The sequence below is a fragment of the Pseudophryne corroboree genome, chromosome 6, assembly GCF_028390025.1.
Source record: "Pseudophryne corroboree isolate aPseCor3 chromosome 6, aPseCor3.hap2, whole genome shotgun sequence".
Lineage (NCBI taxonomy): Eukaryota > Metazoa > Chordata > Amphibia > Anura > Myobatrachidae > Pseudophryne > Pseudophryne corroboree.
This window is the reverse complement of record NC_086449.1, coordinates 76,610,976-76,633,926: the sequence shown is the minus strand read 5'-3', so window position 1 is coordinate 76,633,926 and position 22,951 is coordinate 76,610,976. Positions and strand designations below refer to the sequence as shown.

Sequence of the window (22,951 nt, the reverse complement as noted above, 5' to 3'; positions counted from 1 at the left end):
ACGGTGAAGAAACAAACGTATTTTCCTTTAGGGCCACACGTTACTTGTTAAGGGCAATGAAGGAGGTGTTACATATTTCTGATACTACAAGTACCACAAAAAAGGGTATTATGTGGAGTGTGAAAAAACTACCTGTAGTTTTTCCTGAATCAGATAAATTAAATGAAGTGTGTGATGATGCGTGGGTTTCCCCCGATAGAAAATTATTGGCGGTATACCCTTTCCCGCCAGAAGTTAGGGCGCGTTGGGAAACACCCCTTAGGGTGGATAAGGCGCTCACACGCTTATCAAAACAAGTGGCGGTACCGTCTCCAGATAGGGCCGCCCTCAAGGAGCCAGCTGATAGGAGGCTGGAAAATATCCTAAAAAGTATATACACACATACTGGTGTTATACTGCGACCAGCGATCGCCTCAGCCTGGATGTGCAGCGCTGGGGTGGCTTGGTCGGATTCCCTGACTGAAAATATTGATACCCTTGACAGGGACAGTATTTTATTGACTATAGAGCATTTAAAGGATGCATTTCTATATATGCGAGATGCACAGAGGGATATTTGCACTCTGGCATCAAGAGTAAGTGCGATGTCCATATCTGCCAGAAGTTGTTTATGGACACGACAGTGGTCAGGTGATGCAGATTCCAAACGGCACATGGAAGTATTGCCGTATAAAGGAGAAAAAGACAACGTCTTTTCAGCCTCAGTCCTTTCGTCCCCATAAGGGCAAGCGGGCAAAAGGCCAGTCATATCTGCCATGGGATAGAGGAAAGGGAAGAAGACTGCAGCAGGCAGCCCATTCCCAGGAACAGAAGCCCTCCACCGCTTCTGCCAAGTCCTCAGCATGACGCTGGGGCCGTACAAGCGGACTCAGGTGCGGTGGGGGGTCGTCTCAAGAGTTTCAGCACGCAGTGGGCTCACTCGCAAGTGGACCCCTGGATCCTACAAGTAGTATCCCAGGGGTACAGATTGGAGATTCGAGACGTCTCCCCCTCGCAGGTTCCTGAAGTCTGCTTTACCAACGTCTCCCTCCGACAGGGAGGCAGTAGTGGAAACAATTCACAAGCTGTATTCCCAGCAGGTGATAATCAAAGTACCCCTCCTACAACAAGGAAAGGGGTATTATTCCACACTATATTGTGGTACTGAAGCCAGACGGCTCGGTGAGACCTATTCTAAATCTGAAATATTTGAACACTTACATACAAAGGTTCAAATCAAGATGGAGTCACTCAGAGCAGTGATAGCGAACCAGGAAGAAGGGGACTATATGGTGTCTCGGGACATCAGGGATGCTTACCTCCATGTCCAAATTTGCCCTTCTCACCAAGGGTACCTCAGGTTCGTGGTACAGAACTGTCACTATCAGTTTCAGACGCTGCCGGTTGGATTGTCCACGGCACCCCGGGTCCTTACCAAGGTAATGGCCGAAATGATGATTCTTCTTCAAAGAAAATGGACGATCTCCTGATAAGGGCAAGGTCCAGAGAACAGTTGGAGGTCGGAGTAGCACTATCTCAAGTAGTTCTACGACAGCACGGGTGGATTCTAAATATTCCAAAACCGCAGCTGTTTCCGACGACACGTCTGCTGTTCCTAGGGATGATTCTGGACACAGTCCAGAAAAAGGTGTTTCTCCCGGAGAAGAAAGCCAGGGAGTTATCCGAGCTAGTCAGGAACCTCCTAAAACCAGGAAAAGTGTCAGTGCATCATTGCACAAGGGTCCTGGGAAAAATGGTGGCTTCTTACGAAGCGATTCCATTCGGCAGATTTCACGCAAGAACTTTTCAGTGGGATCTGCTGGAAAAATGGTCCGGATCGCATCTTCAGATGCATCAGCGGATAACCCTGTCTCCAAGGACAAGGGTGTTTCTTCTGTGGTGGCTGCAGAGTGCTCATCTACTAAAGGGCCGCAGATTCGGCATTCAGGACTGGGTCCTGGTGACCACGGATGCCAGCCTGAGAGGCTGGGGAGCAGTCACACAGGGAAAAAAATTTCCAGGGAGTGTGATCAAGTCTGGAGACTTCTCTCCACATAAATATACTGGAGTTAAGGGCAATTTACAATGTTCTAAGCTTAGCAAGACCTCTGCTTCAAGGTCAGCCGGTATTGATCCAGTGGGACAACATCACGGCAGTCGCCCACGTAAACAGACAGGGCGGCACAAGAAGCAGGAGGGCAATGGCAGAAACTGCAAGGATTCTTCGCTGGGCGAAAAATCATGTGATAGCACTGTCAGCAGTGTTCATTCCGGGAGTGGACAACTGGGAAGCAGACTTCCTCAGCAGGCACGACCTCCACCCGGGAGAGTGGGGACTTCATCCAGAAGTCTTCCACATGATTGTGAACCGTTGGGAAAAACCAAAGGTGGATATGATGGCGTCTCGCCTCAACAAAAAACTGGACAGGTATTGCGCCAGGTCAAGAGACCCTCGGGCAATAGCTGTGGACGCTCTGGTAACACCGTGGGTGTTCCAGTCAGTGTATGTGTTTCCTCCTCTGCCTCTCATACCAAAAGTACTGAGAATTATACGGCAAAGGGGAGTAAGAACGATACTCGTGGCTCCGGATTGGCCAAGAAGAACTTGGTACCCGGAGCTTTATTTTTGTGCCCTGTCTCCTGCGGAGCCGCTAATCCCCATGGTCCTGACGGAGTCCCCAGCATCCACTACGGACTACGAGAAATAGATTTATCGGTAAGTAAAATCTTATTTTTTTATTTTCAGGGAGACTGCTGGCAACAGTCTCCCTGCTTTGTGGGACTTAGGGGGAAGAAGTAGGAACCAACTTCCTAAAGAGTTTCATGGCTCTACTTCTTGCTGACAGGATACCATTAGCTCCTGAAGGGTACTGAACACTAGCTGCGGCTATGTGCTCACTCCCACAGCACGCCGTCACCCCCCCCCCCCCCTGCCGTCACACCCCCTAACAGAGCCAGAAGTCAGAAGACACGTGAGTATTATTACCGCAGATCTGCAGAGGGACCTTCAGTCATTGTGACGGCTCAATGTACGCTCGCTGCGCCGACATGCTATCCATGCACAGCAGGGAGCGGGGAAGGGGGGGGGGGGGGTGCTCTGGGCAGCATGAAAACCTACTCTGACTGGCAAAAAGGTAGCATATTGGGCCTTGGCACAATCCTACACCCCCGCCAGTATAAATATTACCTCATGTGGTTCTGAGGGGAAACGCGCCATTGCAGGGGGCGGGGCCTCCTCCTCAGTCAGCCAGCACTGCTCAGCGCCATTTTCTCCAGGCAAGCTGCAGGGAGAAGACGATCTGGCCCTTCTTCACGTCTGAATCAAGTATCAGGGTGAATATTAAGGGGGGCAGAGTGAAAAGTGGTGCTTAAATTGGCATATAAAAGTGTTAAAGGTCTCTGTAGATACACAGCGATTTCTCTAACGTCCTAGTGGATGCTGGGGACTCCGTCAGGACCATGGGGATTAGCGGCTCCGCAGGAGACAGGGCACAAAAATAAAGCTTTAGGATCAGGTGGTGTGCACTGGCTCCTCCCCCCATGACCCTCCTCCAAGCCTCTGTTAGGTTTTTGTGCCCGTACGAGCAGGGTGCAATCTAGGTGGCTCTCCTAAAGAGCTGCTTAGAAAAAGTTTTTAGGTTTTTTATTTTCAGTGAGTCCTGCTGGCAACAGGCTCACTGCATCGAGGGACTTAGGGGAGAGAAGTGAACTCACCTGCGTGCAGGATGGATTGGCTTCTTAGGCTACTGGACACCATTAGCTCCAGAGGGAGTCGGAACACAGGTCTCACCCTGGGGTTCGTCCCGGAGCCGCGCCGCCGACCCCCCTTGCAGATGCCGAAGATGGAAGAGGTCCAGAAGCAGGCGGCAGAAGACTTTTCAGTCTTCCTGAGGTAGCGCACAGCACTGCAGCTGTGCGCCATTGTTGTCAGCACACTTCACACAGCGGTCACGGAGGGTGCAGGGCGCTGGGGGGGCGCCCTGGGCAGCAATGTATAATACCTTTTTTATGGCTAAATATACATCACATATAGCCCCTGGGGGCTATATGGATGTATTTAACCCCTGCCAGGTCTCAGAAAAACGGGAGAAGAAGCCCGCCGAAAAGGGGGCGGGGCCTATTCTCCTCAGCACACAGCGCCATTTTCCCTCACAGAAATGCTGGTGGGAAGGCTCCCAGGCTCTCCCCTGCACTGCACTACAGAAACAGGGTTAAAACAGAGAGGGGGGGCACTGATTTGGCGATATGACTACATATATTAAAATGCTATAAGGGAAAAGCACTTATATAAAGGTTGTCCCTGTATAATTATAGCGTTTTTGGTGTGTGCTGGCAAACTCTCCCTCTGTCTCCCCAAAGGGCTAGTGGGTCCTGTCCTCTATCAGAGCATTCCCTGTGTGTAATGGTGATGTCACTCTCTAGGGAGTCGACACCGGAATAGATGGCTTATTTAAGGAATTACGTGATAATGTCAACACGCTGCAAGTCGATTGACGACATGAGACGGCCGGCAAACATATTAGTATCTGTCCAGGCGTCTAAAACACCGTCAGGGACGTTATAATGCCCATTTTACCTCAGTCGGTCGACACAGACACAGACACGGACACTGACTCCAGTGTCGACGGTGAAGAAACAAACGTATTTTCCTTTAGGGCCACACGTTACTTGTTAAGGGCAATGAAGGAGGTGTTACATATTTCTGATACTACAAGTACCACAAAAAAGGGGTGTGGAAAAACTACCTATAGTTTTTCCTGAATCAGATAAATTAAATGAAGTGTGTGATGAGGCGCGGGGTTCCCCCGATAGAAAATTATTGGCGGTATACCCTTTCCCGCCAGAAGTTAGGGCGCGTTGGGAAACACCCCTTAGGGTGGATAAGGCGCTCACACGCTTATCAAAACAAGTGGCGGTACCGTCTCCAGATACGGCCGCCCTCAAGGAGCCAGCTGATAGGAGGCTGGAAAATATCCTAAAAAGTATATACACACATACTGGTGTTATACTGCGACCAGCGATCGCCTCAGCCTGGATGTGCAGCGCGGGGGTGGCTTGGTCGGATTCCCTGACTGAAAATATTGATACCCTTGACAGGGACAGTATTTTATTTACTATAGAGCATTTAAAAAATGCATTTCTATATATGCGAGATGCACAGAGGGATATTTGCACTCTGGCATCAAGAGTAAGTGCGATGTCCATATCTGCCAATAAGATGTTTATGGACACGACAGTGGTCAGGTGATGCAGATTCCAAACGGCACAAAGATGTATTGCCGTATAAAGGGGAGGAGTTATTTGGGGTCGGTCCATCGGACCTGGTGGCCACGGCAACTGCTGGGAAATCCACCGTTTTTACCCTAAATCACATCTATGCAGAAAAAGACACCGTCTTTTCAGCCTCAGTCCTTTCGTCCCCATAAGCATATCTGCCCAGGGATAGAGGAAAGGGAAGAAGACTGCAGCAGGCAGCCCATTCCCAGGAACAGAAGCCTTCCACCGCTTCTGCCAAGTTCTCAGCATGACGCTGGAGCCGTACAGGACCCCTGGATCCTACAAGTAGTATCCCAGGGGTACAGATTGGAAAGTCGAGACGTTTCCCCTCGCAGGTTCCTGAAGTCTGCTTTACCAACGTCTCCCTCCGACAGGGAGCCAGTATTGGAAACAATTCACAAGCTGTATTCCCAGCAGGTGATAATCAAAGTACCCCTCCTACAACAAGGAAAGGGGTATTATTCCACACTATATTGTGGTACTGAAACCAGAAGGCTCGGTGAGACCTATTCTAAATCTGAAATATTTGAACACTTACAAAGGTTCAAATCAAGATGGAGTCACTCAGAGCAGTGATAGCGAACCAGGAAGAAGGGGACTATATGGTGTCCCGGGACATCAGGGATGCTTACCTCCATGTCCCAATTTGCCCTTCTCACCAAGGGTATCTCAGGTTCGTGGTACAGAACTGTCACTATCAGTTTCAGACGCTGCCGTTTGGATTGTCCACGGCACTCCGGGTCTTTACCAAGGTAATGCCCGAAATGATGATTCTTCTTCGAAGAAAATGGACGACCTCCTGATAAGAGCAAGGTCCAGAGAACAGTTGGAGGTCGGAGTAGCACTATCTCAAGTAGTTCTACGACAGCACGGGTGGATTCTAAATATTCCAAAACCGCAGTTGTTTCCGACGACACGTCTGCTGTTCCTAGGGATGATTCTGGACACAGTCCAGAAAAAGGTGTTTCTCCCGGAGGAGAAAGCCAGGGAGTTATCCGAGCTAGTCAGGAACCTCCTAAAACCAGGAAAAGTGTCAGTGCATCATTGCACAAGAGTCCTGGGAAAAATGGTGGCTTATTACGAAGCGATTCCATTCGGCAGATTCCACGCAAGAACTTTTCAGTGGTATCTGCTGGACAAATGGTCCGGATCGCATCTTCAGATGCATCGGCGGATAACCCTGTCTCCAAGGACAAGGGTGTCTCTCCTGTGGTGGTTACAGAGTGCTCATCTTCTAGAGGGCCGCAGATTCGGCATTCAGGATTGGATGCTGGTGACCACGGAGGCCAGCCTGAGAGGCTGGGGAGCAGTCACACAGGGAAAAAATTTCCAGGGAGTGTGATCAAGTCTGGAGACTTTTCTCCACATAAATATACTGGAGCTAAGGGCAATTTATGATGCTCTAAGCTTAGCAAGACCTCTGCTTCAAGGTCAGCCGGTATTGATCCAGTGGGACAACATCACGGCAGTCGCCCACGTAAACAGACAGGGCGGCACAAGAAGCAGGAGGGCAATGGCAAAAACTGCAAGGATTTTTCGCTGGGCGGAAAATCATGTGATAGCACTGTCAGCAGTGTTCATTCCGGGAGTGGACAACTGGGAAGCAGACTTCCTCAGCAGGCACGACCTCCACCCGGGAGAGTGGGGACTTCATCGGGAAGTTTTCCACATGATTGTGAACCGTTGGGAAAGACCAAAGGTGTACATGATGGCGTCCAGCCTGAACAAAAAACTGGACAGGTATTGCGCCAGGTCAAGAGACTTTCAGGCAATAGCTGTGGACGTTCTGGTAACACCGTGGGCGTACCAGTCGGTATATGTGTTTCCTCCTCTGCTTCTCATACCCAAGGTATTGAGAATTATAAGATGTAGAGGAGTAAGAACTGTACTCGTGGCTCCGGATTGGCCAAGAAGGACTTGGTACCCGGAACTTCAAGAGATACTCACAGAGGACTCATGACCTCTGCCGCTAAGAAGGGACTTGCTTCAGCACGTACCATGTCTGTTCCAAGACTTACCGCGGCTGCGTTTGACGGCATGGCGGTTGAACGCCGGATCCTAAGGGAAAAAGGCATTCCGGAAGAGGTCTTTCCTACCATGGTCAAAGCCAGGAAGGACGTGACCACACAACATTATCACCACATGTGGCGAAAATATGTTGCGTGGTGTGAGGCCAGGAAGGCTCCACGAAGAAATTTCAACTCGGTCGATTCCTGCATTTCCTGAAAACAGGAGTGTCTATGGGCCTCAGATTGGGGTCCATTAAGGTTCAAATTTCGGCCCTGTCGATTTTCTTCCAGAAAGAATTGGCTTCAGTTCCTGAAGTCCAGAAGTTTGTCAAGGGAGTACTGCATATACAACCCCCTTTTGTGCCTCCAGTGGCACTGTGGGATCTCAACGTAGTGCTGGGATTCCTCAAATCACATTGGTTTAAACCGCTCAAATCTGTGGATTTGAAATATTTCACAGGGAAAGTGACCATGCGGTTGGCCCTGGCCTCGGCCAGGCGAGTGTCAGAATTGGCGGCGTTTGTCTCACAAAAGCCCATATCTGATTGTCCATTCGGACAGGGCAGAGCTGCGGACTCGTCCCCAGTTTCTCCCTAAGGTGGTGTCAGTGTTTCACCTGAACCAGCTTATTGTGGTACCTGCGGCTACTAGGGACTTGGAGGACTCCAAGTTGCTAGATGTTGTCAGGGCCCTGAAAATATCGGTTTCCAGGACGGCTGGAGTCAGGAAAACTGACTTGCTGTTATCCTGTATGCACCCAACAAACTGGGTGCTCTTGCTTCTAAGCAGACGATTGCTAGTTGGATGTGTAGTACAATTCAGCTTGCACATTATGTGGCAGGCCTGCCACAGCCAAAATATGTAAATGCCCATTCCACAAGGAAGGTGGGCTCATCCTGGGCGGCTGCCCGAGGGGTCTCGGCATTACAACTCTGCCGAGCAACTACGTGGTCGGGGGGAGAACACGTTTGTAAAATTCTACAAATTTGATACCCTGGCTAAAGAGGACCTGGAGTTCTCTCATTCGGTGCTGCAGAGTCATCCGCACTCTCCCGCCCGTTTGGGAGCTTTGGTATAATCCCCATGGTCCTGACGGAGTCCCCAGCATCCACTAGGACGTTAGAGAAAATAAGATTTTACTTACCGATAAATCTATTTCTCGTAGTCCGTAGTGGATGCTGGGCGCCCATCCCAAGTGCGGATTGTCTGCAATACTTGTACATAGTTATTGTTACAAAAAAATCGGGTTGTTATTGTTGTGAGCCGTCTGTTCAGAGGCTCCTACGTTGTCATACTGTTAACTGGGTTCAGATCACATGTTGTACGGTGTGATTCGTGTGGCTGGTATGAGTCTTACCCGGGATTCAAAATCCTTCCTTATTGTGTACGCTCGTCCGGGCACAGTATCCTAACTGAGGCTTGGAGGAGGGTCATGGGGGGAGGAGCCAGTGCACACCACCTGATCCTAAAGCTTTATTTTTGTGCCCTGTCTCCTGCGGAGCCGCTAATCCCCATGGTCCTGACGGAGTCCCCAGCATCCACTACGGACTACGAGAAATAGATTTATCGGTAAGTAAAATCTTATTTTTTTACATTGGCACTGAGTTGTGAGCTGGCAAGTCCCTTCTGTGTCCTTCTGTCAGATTTACTGTGGGTCTGTCCCCTATAAGCCCCGGAGTGTCTGTGGTGTGTTTGTGCACATGTGTGACATGTCTGAGGCAGGGAGCTCTTCCCCTGAGGGAGCCATTTTAGGGACACAGAGTTGTAATGTGGTGGCGCTGCCGGCACACCATGAGCCTGAATGGGTGAAAGAATTACGTGATAGTGTGAATCATATCAGTAAGAGATTGGATAAATCTGAGTCTCATGCAGAAAACTGGAGAAAATCTGTCGAAGATGTGATTTTTAATAGTTCTGCCTTTTCATCCACAGGGGACCCCTCTGGGTCACATAAAAGGTCATTTGCACAAATAGTACAAACTGATACCGACACGGATTCTGATTCCTGTGGCGACACTAGTGATTCCAGGGGAATAGATCCAAAGTTAGTGAAAAACATTCAGTACATGATTGTTGCTATAAAGGAGGTGTTAGAAGTTACAGAGGCCCGAAGTTACAGAGGCCCGAAGTTACAGAGGCCCCTCCTTTACCACAGGAGAAGGCTTACTTTTGGAAAGAATAGAAAATTAATGTAACTTTTCCTCCATCTCATGAGCTGAACAGTCTCTTTGAGGGAGTCTGGACAAATCCTGAAATTTCAGATTCCAAAAAAGAATTCAGGTAGCGTATCCTTTCCCTGCAGAGGACAGGAAAAGGTGGGAGTCACCCCCTGTTTTAGACAGTGCCTTGTCTCGGTTAACAAAAAAGGTGATTCTCCCTGCGCCTGGGACGGCTTCACTAAAAGAGCCGGCAGACCGCAAGTTAGAGAATACGTTGAAATCTATTTATGTGGCTAATGGGACATTACTCAGGCCTACCATTGCCTGTGCGTGGGTGAGTAATGCTATTGAAAAGTGGTCAGAAAACTTGTCATTAGAAATTGACACAATAGATAGAGACGAGAGACTCCTAACCTTAGGTCATATCAAAGACGCTGCTGCGTATATGCTAGAAGCCATGAAAGATATTGGTCTTTTGGGATCAAAAGCCACTACCATGGCAATCTCAGCACGAAGGGCGTTGTGGATTCACCAATGGAATGCTGACGCAGATTCCAAAAGGAATATGGAGGCTCTCCCGTACAAAGGTGAGGCCTTGTTTGGAGATGGGCTGGATGCTTTAGTTTCTGCGGCTAACGCAGGTAAGTCGACATTCCTGCCTTATGCTCCTGCACCGGCGAAAAAGACACATCACTCTCAGATGCAATCCTTTCGGCCCAATAGATACAAAAAGGGTAAAGGTTCCCCTTTCTTTGCGGGTAGAGGAAGGGGAAAAGGAAAAAAGTCCACAGTGTCTCCAGGATCACAGGAGCAGAAATCAACCTCTACTTCTGCCAAACCTGCCGCATGACGCTGGGGCTCCCTTGCGGGAGTCCGCTCAGGTGGGGGCGCGTCTGAAACTTTTCAGTCACTTATGGGTTCAAGCTGGCCTAGACCCGTGGGTCGTACAAATAGTGTCCCAAGGGTACAAACTGGAGTTTCAAGACATTCCCCCATGCCGATTTTTCAAATCGGCCTTACCAGTTTCTGTCCCGGACCGGGAAGTGGTAATCAGCAGCAATACAAAAATTGTGTCAGGAACAAGTCATTGTACTGGTTCCCTTGTTACAACAAGGAGAAGGGTTTTATTCGAGCCTATTTGTAGTTCCAAAGCCGGACGGCTCGGTCAGACCAATTCTAAACCTGAAAAATCTGAATCTCTACCTGCAAAGGTTCAAGTTCAAGATGGAATCTCTGAGGGCAGTGATTTCCAGTCTGGAGGAGGGGGAATTCATGGTGTCAGTGGACATAAAAGATACCTACTTACATGTTCCCATTTATCCTCCGCATCAAGCTTATCTGAGATTCGCAGTACAGGATTGTCATTACCAATTTCAGACGTTGCCGTTCGAACTCTCCACGGCACCGAGGGTGTTCACCAAGGTGATGGCGGAGATGATGGTCCTCCTTCGACAGCAAGGAGTCAATATAATTCCTTACCTGGACGATCTCCTGATAAAAACGAGGTCCAGGGAAAAGTTGGTGCAGAACATTGCACTCTCCCTGACAGTACTTCAACATCACGGTTGGATCATAAATTTTCCAAAGTCACAATTGGAACCAACGACAATATTATCGTTTCTGGGGATGCTACTGGACACAGAAGTACAGAGGGTATTTCTTCCAGTAGAAAAGGCTCTGGAAATCCAGAGAATGGTCAAACAGATTCTGAAACCAACAAGAGTGTCGATTCATCAATGCATTCGGTTGTTGGGAAAGATGGTAGCGGCCTACGAGGCCATACAGTTTGGCCGATTCCATGCCAGAGTATTCCAGTGGGACCTATTGGACAAGTGGTCCGGATCCCATCTACACATGCATCAGAGGATAGTCCTGTCATCCAAAGCCAGAATTTCGCTCCTGCGGTGGCTACACAGTTCTCACCTCCTAGAGGGACGCAGGTTCGGGATTCAAGACTGGATCCTGGTGACCACGGATGCAAGGATGCAAGTCTCTGAGGCTGGGGAGCAGTCACACAGGGGGAGAGCTTCCAAGGAAGATGGTCAAGTCAAGAAACTTGTCTTCACATAAACGTTCTGGAGTTGAGAGCCATTTACAACGGCCTTCTACAAGCGGTGCATCTCTTTAAGATCAACCCGTACAGATCCAGTCTGACAATGTAACAGCAGTCGCGTACATAAACCGTCAGGGCGGAACGAAAAGCAGAGCGGCAATGGCAGAGGTGTCAAAGATCCTCCTCTGGGCAGAAAGACATGCAAAAGCTCTGTCGGCAATTTTCATTCCGGGAGTGGACAACTGGGAAGCAGACTTCCTCAGCAGACATGATCTCCATCCAGGAGAATGGGGCCTCCACCAAGAAGTCTTTGCAGAGATGACAGGTCTTTGGGGAATTCCTCAAATAGACATGATGGCGTCTCGTCGCAACAAGAAGCTTCAGAGATATTGTTCCAGGTCAAGAGACCCTCAAGCAATAGCAGTGGTGACACAGTGGGTGTTTCGGTCGGTATATGTTTTCCCTCCACTTCCACTGATTCCAAAAGTTCTCAAAATCATAAGAAGAACGGGAGTTCGAGCGATCCTCATTGCCCCAGACTGGCCAAGGAGGGCTTGGTATCCAGATCTTCGGGAGTTGCTCATAGAAGATCCTCGGCCTCTTCCTCTTCGCGAGGACCTGCTGCAGCAGGGGCTGTGCGTGTATCAAGACTTACCGCGGCTACGTTTGACGACATGGCTGTTGAGCGCCGAATCTCCCACTCTTATTCAGGCCAGGAAAGGAGTAACGTCTAAACATTACCACCATATTTGGAGAAAATATGTGTCTTGGTGTGAAACCAAGAAGACTCCAACGGAAGAGTTTCAGTTAGGACATTATCTCCATTTTCTCCAGGCGGGTGTGGATGCGGGCCTACGATTGGGGTCAATCAAGGTCCAGATTTCGGCCTTGTCTGTTTTCTTTCAGAAACAATTGGTCGCCCTTCCAGAAGTTCAGACATTCATGAAAGGGGTGTTACACATCCAACCTCCATTTGTGCCTCCTGTGGCACCATGGGATCTTAACGTGGTGTTGCGATTCCTTCAATCGGATTGGTTTGAACCTCTCCAGGAGATAGAGTTGAAATTTCTCACTTGGAAAGTGGTCATGCTGTTGGCCTTGGCATCTGCAAGAAGGGTGTCTGGGTTAGGGGCCTTGTCTTATAAGAGCCCTTACTTGGTTTTCCATTAAGATAGGGATGAGTTAAGAACTCGTCAGCAATTTCTTCCAAAGGTGGTTTCTTCTTTCCATATAAACAAACCTATTGTGGTGCCAGTGGCTACTGACACCTTTGCTGCTTCAAAGTCTCTGGACGTGGTCAGGGCTTTGAGAATCTATGTCGCAAGAATGGCTCGGATACGGAAAACAGAGGCTCTGTTTGTCCTGTATGCTCCCAACAAGATTGGGTGTCCTGCTTCTAAGCAAATTATTGCGCACTGGATCAGAGGTAGGATTCAACACGCTCATTCCACAGCAGGATTGCCGATATCGAATTCAGTGAATGCCCATTCTACTAGAAAGGTGGGCTCATCCTTAGTGGCTGCCCGGGGGGTCTCGGCATTACAACTTTGCCGAGCAGCTACTTGGTCAGGGGCAAAAACGTTTGCTAAGTTTTACAAGTTTGACACCTTGGCCAATGAGGACCTACAGTTTGGTCAATCGGTGCTGCAGGGTCATCCACACTCTCCCGCCCGTACTGCAGCTTTGGTATAACCCCATGGTACTGAAGTGGACCCCAGCATCCTCTAGGACGTATGAGAAAACAGGATTTTAATACCTACCGGTAAATCCTTTTCTCCTAGTCCATAGAGGATGCTGGGCACCCAGCCCAGTGTGTACTTTACCTGCAGTTGTTATTTTGTTAAAAATGTTTCAGTAAGTTGCTGTAAGGTTCATGCCTGTTGGCGTGTGTTTTGTTAAATGCCATGTTTGCAGCATGGTTGAAGTGTGAGCTGGTATGAATCTCACCATTAACTTAAAAGTAAATTCTTTTCTCGAAATGTCCGTATCCCTGGGCACAGTTCCTATACTGAGGTCTGGAGGAGGGCCATAGAGGGAGGAGCCAGTTCACACTCTGAAAAAGTCTTAAAGTGCCCATGGCTCCTGCAGAACCATCTATACCCCATGGTACTGAAGTGTACCCCAGCATCCTCTACGGACTAGGAGAAAAGGATTTACCGGTAGGTATTAAAATCCTGTTTTCTGCTGCGGGGTACACTGGGCTCCACAAGGAATAACATCGGGGTGTAGAGTAGGATCTTGATCCGAGGCACAAACAGGCTCAAAGCTTTGACTGTTCCCAAGATGCATAGCGCCGCCTCCTCTATAACCCCGCCTCCATGCCAGTGAACTCAGTTTGTAGTTGGTGCCTACAGTAGCAGGTCACTTAACAGGGGGCTGCTTCAGGCAGCCTATTCTTAACTTTAAACTTACAGACAGAAGAGGACTATTCAAAGGGCTGCAGCAGGCTGTGTCTGATCGACGTTTCTGCTGCAGCTCCATCACCCCCAGCGGCGCTGTATACTCCCGCGCCGCGGTTGCCGAGTCACTACAGCGGAGGCGCCGGCTTCTTCCTCTGTCCTCCAGTGAGTCACACACACGCCGCCGTCTCCTGGAACGCGGGGCCGCTGTCAAGTGGGAGGTAAGGGGCTTCTGTGCCGCACTTTGCACCGCGATCCCGTGCGACCATAGGAGGCGGGCCGGGCGCGCGTTGGCGTGGACACAGATTACTGGGCTACTTGCTCCACTAGCCACCAGGGTGATTATATATGGGCACAGGTCAGGGGGGAACGTTGTACCATTACCCCCCCACTTTTGTTATACTGCCCGCACGCCCGGTGGGGATGCCAGCACTGGGAGCAGGCCGGACCTGAGGCCCTTCCCCCCAGCCCCAGGGCACCATTTTTACAATGTTCCCGCCCTGGAGCTACATATCTCTCCCTCACTCCTGACCAGCGGCCATCACTGATTGAGCTGAGCTGTTTCTAGGACTGCTGGGGCAAATCCTCCTCTGTGGAACCGCCTGACTGCCAGTGCTGTGCTTCCTACAGGACACTTGACTATTCTACCTGTCACTGCAACTGTGTTAGTTAAGAAAGAGTGCATACTGTCAGGGTTGTGTGGTACAAACACCCTGTGATATACATACAGTAGTTACTGTGCATTGTTATATCTATTGTTATCACATATAGCCATACTGAGTATTACTTTGTATTGCTAGTCCAGTGCAGTTTGTGGTACATAATTTCTGCATGGTACGCTTGTGACTATGGCCCTCATTCCGAGATGTTCGCTCGCTAGCTGCTTTTAGCAGCCGTGCAAACGCTAAGCCGCCGCCCTCTGGGAGTGTATCTTAGCTTAGCAGAAGTGCGAACGAAAGGATCGCAGAGCGGCTACAAAAAAAGATTGTGCAGTTTCTGAGTAGCTCCAGACCTACTCCTAGCTAGCGATCACTTCAGACTGTTTAGTTCCTGTTTTGACGTCACAAACACACCCTGCGTTCGGCCAGCCACACCTGCGTTTCCCCAGGCACGCCCGCGTTTGTATCTGACACACCTGCGTTTTTACACACACTCCCCGCAAACAGTCAGTTACCACCCAGAAACACCCACTTCCTGTCAATCACTCTGCGGGCCTGCAGTGCGATTGAAAAGCGTCGCTAGACCTTGTGTGAAACTGCATCAGCTTTTGTGAAAGAACGTTGCGCGTGCGCAATGAGCCGCATATGCATGCGCAGAAGTACAGATTTTTAGCCTGATAGCTGCGCTGCGAACAACAGCAGCTAGCGATCAACTCGGAATGACCCCCTATATACGTGTGTGTGCATGTAGCTGCTATGTGGTTGCCTTACTGCAGGGTATTTCACTCAGCGAACATATATTTCACTCAGCGTGCAGTTCCTATATTACTATACCTGTGGGGGCCAAGTGTTTCAGGTTTTCTCTGATAATATAGGTTTGTTTCACAAGATATGCTACTGGAGTATTTTTTTCTTGTGAATTATAGTCACCATATGTTCTATTCCTATTGAACACTCAGTCTGTGCCAGCTTTGGCTGTTTCTCTGAGAGTTCTTACTGGGTATAGTGCTGCTACAAAATAATAAATATCTTTTTGTACCGGGTTGCCCATTGTTATGTCTGCTTCACGTGGCAACGACGTTGGGGCCTCTCCCACACTGCGGGGTAGTGAGGCCACTGACGGCATGGAGGATAATTTAGCAGCTGAGAGTTCAGGTTCAGGGGCTTCCCTGCCCCCCAGTGGGTCGGTAGCACTCGGGGCAACACAAGATCCACCTTGGGCTACATTTTCCACATTGTTAAACACGCTTGTAACTAAATTAACGCCCCCTGTGGGACCACCTGTGCCGCTATCACAGATTATGGTCCCCGCTGTGAACCCGCCATGGGCGGATCAGCTTTCCACTCGGTTACAGCATTCGAACTGAGCCATGTCCAAATCTAAGGGTCATTCTCGCCGCATAAGGCTAAGTCGTCTTCTAAAAGGGCCATTACCTCCTCCCGATCCGCGGCCTTAACTGACAAGTCCTCTGAGGAGGACGGTGCTTATACTGACCCCTCGGACACTGACGCTGCTGTTTCAGATGGGGAGGGGAAATCATCCGTGGATGTCTCGGATTTGATTGAGGCGATACGGCTTATTCTTCAGGTAGCTGATGATTCTGAGCCGGAAACTGTCTCCAAGAAACCTGATAGGTTTAAGCATAAGAAGGTGGTTAAGCAGGTTCTACCCTACTCTAAACACCTGATTGACATAGGTCAGGAATCCTGGGAAAACTCGGGGACAAAGTTTACACCGAATAAGAGACTGTTGGATCGCCATCCTCTCTCTGCGGAGGTGTGTAAAAATTGGGAAACCCCTCCGCCTGTAGATTCTCATGAGGCGTGTATGGGCCCTCATTCCGAGTTGTTCGCTCGTTATTTTTTTCGCTACGGAGCGATTAGTCGCAAACTGCGCATGCGCAATGTTCGCAGTGCGCCTGCGCCAAGTAAATTAGCACAAAAGTTTGGTATTTTACTCACGGCCTAACGAGGATTTTTCATCGTTCTGGTGATCGTAGTGTGATTGACAGGAAGTGGGTGTTTCTGGGCGGAAACTGGCCATTTTCTGGGAGTGTGCGAAAAAACGCTGGCGTTTCTGGGAAAAACGCGGGAGTGTCTGAAGAAACGGGGGAGTGTCTGGGTGAACGCTGGGTGTGTTTGTGACGTCAACCCAGGAACGAAACTGACTGAACTGATCGCAGTGTAGGAGTAAGTCTCGAGCGACTCAGAAACTGCTAAGAGTTTTCTGGGGGTCATTCCGAGTTGTTCGCTCGCAAGCTGCTTTTAGCAGCTTTGCACACGCTAAGCCGCCGCCTACTGGGAGTGAATCTTAGCTTATCAAAATTGCGAACGAAAGATTCGCAATATTGTGAAAAGACTTCTCTGTGCAGTTTCTGAGTAGCTCGAGACTTACTCTTCCAGTGCGATCAGTTCAGTGCTTGTCGTTCCTGGTTTGACGTCACAAACACACCCAGCGTTCGCCCAGATACTCCTCCGTTTCTCCAGCCACTCCCGCGTTTTTCCCAGAAACGGTAGCGTTTTTTCACACACTCCCATAAAACGTCCAGTTTCCGCCCAGAAACACCCACTTCCTGTCAATCACATTACGATCACCAGAACGAAGAAAAAACCTCGTAATGCCGTGAGTAAAATTCCTAACTGCATTGCAAATTTACTTGGCGCAGTCGCACTGCGGACATTGCGCATGCGCATTAGCGACTAATCGCTCCGTTGCGAGATAAAAATAACGAGCGAACAACTCGGAATGACCCCCTCTATTCGCAATTCTGCTAATCTTTCGTTCGCAATTCTGCTATGCTAAGATACACTCCCAGTAGGCGGCGGCTTAGCGTGTGCAATGCTGCTAAAAGCAGCTAGCGAGCGAACAACTCGGAATGAGGGCCATGGTTGTTTCCTCTGCCCTGCCAGTAACTACCGTCACCTCTCTGAAGGAACCGACGGATCGTCGGGTGGAGGGCTGTTTAAAAGTGATTTATACCCTGTCTGGGGCTGTTCAAAGTACAACTATTGCAGCGACTTGGACTGCTGAAGCTGTTGAGGCGTGGGCTCAGGAACTCGAGGCGGAACTGCCTTCTGATGTTTCTGAGCATGTCTCTCGTATATTGCCACGGCTTCTCTGTACCTTACGGAGGCGGCCTCCGATGCCGGGGTGCTCGCGGCCAAAGCTGCTACTGCGTCCGTTTTGACCAGACGTATTCTTTGGTTGAAATCCTGGTTGGTGGATTTGGATTCCAGAAAAACCCTGGAGGTACTCCCTTTCAAGGGAGACGGTCTCTTTGGAGAAGACCTCAATAAGATTGTGGCTGACCTGGCTACTGCTAAAATAGCCTGCCTACCTAGTACGGCTCCTTCCGCACAGAAGGCTAAAAGTACTTTCCCTCTGCCCTTTCGTACTCCAGGTAAAGCAAAAGGTCAGGCGTACCCAAAGCAAACCCTTACTTCCAGGCCTACCAAGCCCAGACCGAAGCGTGCTTGGGCCGCCCGTCAGTCAGCTTCAAAAACGGATAAGCCGGCCGCATGACAGGGCGGGCCTCCCTCTGGGGGATCCCAGGGTGGGGGGCCGACTTCTAGGGTTTACCTAGGAATGGTTGAAGACCACTTTGGATACCTGGGTGAGGGAAGTAGTTGCTCGAGGTTACGCCATACCCTTCAAGAATCGTCCCCCTCATCGATTTTGCCTAACAGATGTGCCTCTGGATCCAGCAAAAGCAAACACGTTGCACTCAGTGGTACATTCCCTCCTGTCTACAGGAGTGGTGGTACAGGTGCCTCTGACTCAGAGGGGCAAGGGGTTCTATTTACCGCTGTTTCTAGTCCCGAAACCGAACAGGTCCTCGCGGCCCAGTCTCAATCTGAAGTCCTTGAACAAGCATGTGCAAATTTCCAAGTTCCGTATGGAAACGCTGCACTCTATTGTTCTGGCCATGGATCCTGGGGACTATATGGTCTTCCTGGACATACAGGATGCCTACCTACATATTCCTATTGTGGTATCTCATCAGCAGTACCTGCGGTTTGCGGTGGGCAACCTTCATTACCAATTTCTGGCGTTACCTTTTGGTTTGACAACGGCTCCGTGGGTCTTCACCAAGGTGATGGCGGTCATGACGGCCACGCTACACCGTCAAGGGGTCAGGATACTACCGTACCTAGACGATTTGTTGATCCTGGCGAGTTCCCCAGAACTTCTCCTGTGTCATCTCGATATGACAATCCAGTGCATGCAAGCCCACGGATGGCTGATCAGCTGGAAGAAATCCTCCCTGGTTCCGGCTCGGAACATGGTACACCTGGGAGCGTTATTGGACACCCACAACCAGCGGTTGTTCCTGTCTCAGGAAAAAGTCCTGAAGCTTCAGGACAAGATCTGATGCTTCCTGTCCCGTCCGCAAGTGTCGATCCATTCGGCGATGCAAGTGCTAGGTCTCATGGTGTCGGCTTTCGACATGGTGGAGTATGCTCAATTCCATTCTCGCCCTCTGCAGAAGTTGATTCAGTCCAAGTGGGACGGCCTGCCTCACCGGATCAGATCTCGCATGATCTCCCTATCTCCGGAGGTCCGCCTGTCACTGAGCTGGTGGCTTCAGGACCAACGATTGAGGTGGGGCCGTCCCTTCTGGATATCCAACTGGGTCTTGCTGACGACGGATGCCAGCCTGAGAGGTTGGGGCGTGGTGTTGGAACAACACTCTCTCCAGGGTCGGTGGACCAAGGAGGAGTCTCTACTCCCGATAAACATTCTGGAACTGCGGGCAGTGTTCAATGCGTTGACAATGGCCCAGCATCTGATACAGAACAGACCTGTTCAAGTACAGTCGGACAACGCCACCACGGTGGCGTACATCAGTCATCAGGGCGGCACTCGAAGCCGCATGGCAATGAGGGAAGTATCAAGGATTCTTCAGTGGGCAGAAAGCCATCTGCCGGCCATATCAGCAGTGTTCATTCCGGGCATTCTGAACTGGGAGGCGGACTATCTCAGTCGTCAGGACGTGCACGCCGGTGAAAGGAGCCTTCATCCAGAGGTGTTTCAACTTCTCGTGGACAAGTGGGGCCTCCCAGATGTGGACCTGCTGGCATCTCGACACAATCACAAGGTTCCAGTCTTCGGAGGAAGGACGAGGGATCCTCAAGCAGCGTTCGTGGATGATCTGTCAATCCCGTGGAACTTTCGGCTGCCGTATGTGTTCCCTCCGGTGTCACTACTGCCCAGAATAATACGGAAGTTCAAGCAAGAAGGAGGAAACCTGCTTCTGGTCACTCCAGCATGGCCCAGGCGGCACTGGTTCTCCAATCTACAGGGCCTCTCGTTGGATCGTTCCCTTCTACTTCCACAACGACCAGACCTCCTCGTTCAGGGTCCTTGTGTTTACCAGGATTTGGCCCATCTGGCTTTGACGGCATGGCACTTGAAGCTTCCGTCCTGAGAGCCAAGGGGTTTTCTGAGGCGGTCGTTCAAACTATGTTGAAGGCTCGTAAGCCGGCTTCTGCTCGGATATACCATAGGGTCTGGAATGCTTACTTTACTTGGTGTGCGTCTCACAATCATGACGTTTTCAAGTTTAGTACGGCCAAGCTATTGGCTTTACTACAACAAGGTCTGGATTTAGGCCTGCGTCTGGCCTCCCTCAAGGTTCACATCTCGGCCTTGTCGGTTTGGTTTCAGAGAAAGATCGCTACCCTGCCTGATGTCCATACATTCACTCAGGGTGTGCTGAGGATTCAGCCTCCTTATGTACCACCTGTGGCCCCTTGGAATCTGTCGGTGGTTTTGGAGGCTTTACAGGAGTCTCCGTTTGAGCCTCTTACCTCTGCTGACCTTAAGTGGCTTTCCCTTAAGGTGGTGTTTTTGCTGGCTATTGCTTCAGCTAGAAGGGTCTCGGACTTGGGTGCCTTATCCTGTAAGTCCCCCTATTTGATTTTTCACCGTGACCAGGAGGTTCTTCGGACACACCCTGGTTATTTACCCAAGGTGATGTCTTCTTTCCACCTTAACCAGGAGATTGTGGTTCCGGCCTTTATTTCTCCTGAGTTGTCTCCCAAAGAACGGTCTTTGGATGTGGTACGGGCTCTCCGTATCTATGTGAAGAGAACTTCCTCCATTCGGAAGTCGGATTCTCTTTTTGTGTTGTTTGGTTTTCACAAACGTGGCTGGCCTGCTTCTAAGCAGACATTGGCCAGATGGATTAGAATGGTGATTGCACATGCTTATGTACAGGCTGGTCGTCCGGTTCCTGCTACCATCAAAGCTCATTCTACTCGGTCAGTTGGACCTTCTTGGGCGGCCCACCGTGGTGCGACCCTTGAACAATTGTGCAAGGCGGCTACGTGGTCCTCGAGTTACACGTTTATTAGGTTCTATGCCTTTGATACTGCCGCTTCCCAGGATGCTTCCTTTGGACGCCGGGTTCTTGTGCCCGCTACAGTGTGTCCCTTCCCATAAGGAACTGCTTTAGGACATCCCCGATGTTATTCCTTGTGGAGCCCAGTGTACCCCGCAGCAGAAAACGAGATTTATGGTAAGAACTTACCGTTGTTAAATCTCTTTCTGCGAGGTACACTGGGCTCCACAAGGCGCCCACCCTGACGCACTTAGCTTTTTTGGCTTGGTATTGGCATAGCCGCTGACACCCTCTCCTGCGGTGAGAGTGTGGTGTATGTAGCTACGAGCGGTTGTCGTCTCTGGTACCCGCTACTGCATTGGGCTGGTTAACTAAACTGAGCTCAGTGGCATGGAGGCGATGTTATAGAGGAGGCGACGCTGTGCATCTTGGGAACAGTCAAAGCTTTGAGCCTGTTGGTGCCTCGGACCAAGATCCTACTCAACACCCCAATATTATTCCTTGTGGAGCCCAGTGTACCTCACAGAAAGAGATTTGACAACGGTAAGTTCTTACCATAAATCTCGTTATCTCTATTGTTGGTGTGAGGTATACTACGGAGTATCAGAGCTTATTTGGCATCTGTCCCCCTCTCTACAGATGACGAGGACAGTGGTGAGGATGAAGGGGACGTGGTGACTCGAGCCACTCTAAAGAGACAGTCTCAGCAAATCATTGAGTCTAAGACCAAGAGAAAATCCCGCCCTAAGAAGAGAAAGGGGAAGCAGTGACCCGCGTCCTGCTAGCGACGTCACCTGCCTGCTTTCCTGTGTGTCTCACCTATTGGTCCCATTAGAGCAATAATCTTTAACCGTCATTCTAAGTGCACTATACTCATGAACCTATCCTGCTTCGTAGATCCACTCTCCCCTTCACGTCCTACATCATAGCTCTACACTCCCCATCATGTCCTGCTTTATAGATCTACACTCAACATCCTGCTTCCTAGATCTGCACTCATCTACCTGCCCTGCTTTCTAGATCTGCACTCATCTACCTGCCCTGCTTCCTAGAACTGCACTCATCTACCTGCCCTGCTTCCTAGATCTACAGTCACCTTCCTGTCCTGCTTAATAGATCTACACTCAACTAAAAATCCTGCTTTACAGGTGTACACTCACCTGTCCTGCTTTCTAGAGCTACACTCCTCTAAGCTCAGTGTCCGGCCTGCTCGGTGAAAGCACCAGGACTCCCGCAGACACATTTCTGTCCTTCTATATTGAAAGTGCATAAACATGAGACTGTCTCTTTCAGTCCCCCACCTCTCTCCCTTCCTCTGTATTTGGCTTTGGTCCACTGTCTGCCCCCCTCTCTCCCCCCCTCCTCCTTGTTCCCGCTGGCGGCTCACATCACAGCAAGTGGCACAGACGGGGCAAGGGCCACAGGATCAAGCTCTGACATTTCATGGTGCTGTCGGGATCAGAAGTGTTGTGGGAACAGCTGCTTCTGACGTTGGCCATGGCAGGGAGTGATGCTGCATCGTGACCTCCACTCTTCTCTCTGTTACAAATAAATTCAAATTCTCTGAAAAGGACTAATCGTCATTTGTGCGTTCATGGAATCGTGCGTACAAGCATCATCTCAGGGATGGTAAATCCCTAGAACTCCAGGTGACTTGCAGGGATTAGTGGGAGGGCCGCAGATCACTATATTATTACATGTACAATAGTTCTCAGGTAGAAACGGGGCATATTGGGGCTAATGCAGAGTTTACAATACGCTGTGCAGATAAATGGGTGCACACACGTGCAGGTGATGCACATCCGTACGGTATACAATCAGTATGCCACAAGACTTTTTTTTTCACAATATTAGGGTTAGGCAGTGATAAAGGATAGACTGTGGATTGTGGCCCTAGTTCAGACTCGATCGCTGCAGTGGTCACAGTCTGAAGACTATTAGGGAGTGCGCACGCGCACTCTGGGAGGCCCAGTGAGATGCTAAAAGCATCTCAGGGCTGCGATCGCATCTGCCTGATTGACAGGCGGGAGGGGGCGTGCCAACGGAGTTAGAACGCCATTGGTGTGGCACTG

General features: G+C 50.0%; 1 protein-coding gene across 2 annotated transcripts in view; it reads left to right on the top strand.

Moving 5' to 3' along the window:
- Positions 1–22,449, top strand: part of ODAD3 (outer dynein arm docking complex subunit 3) — a 45,306-nt gene extending 22,857 nt beyond the window's left edge. For both annotated transcript variants that reach the window (XM_063931224.1, XM_063931223.1), the window contains one exon: positions 21,519–22,449. In XM_063931224.1, the coding sequence (XP_063787294.1) occupies positions 21,519–21,649 (131 nt within the window). In that variant the 3' untranslated portion in view covers positions 21,650–22,449. The remainder of the gene's footprint in view (positions 1–21,518) is intronic.
- Positions 22,450–22,951: the final 502 nt, after the last annotated feature.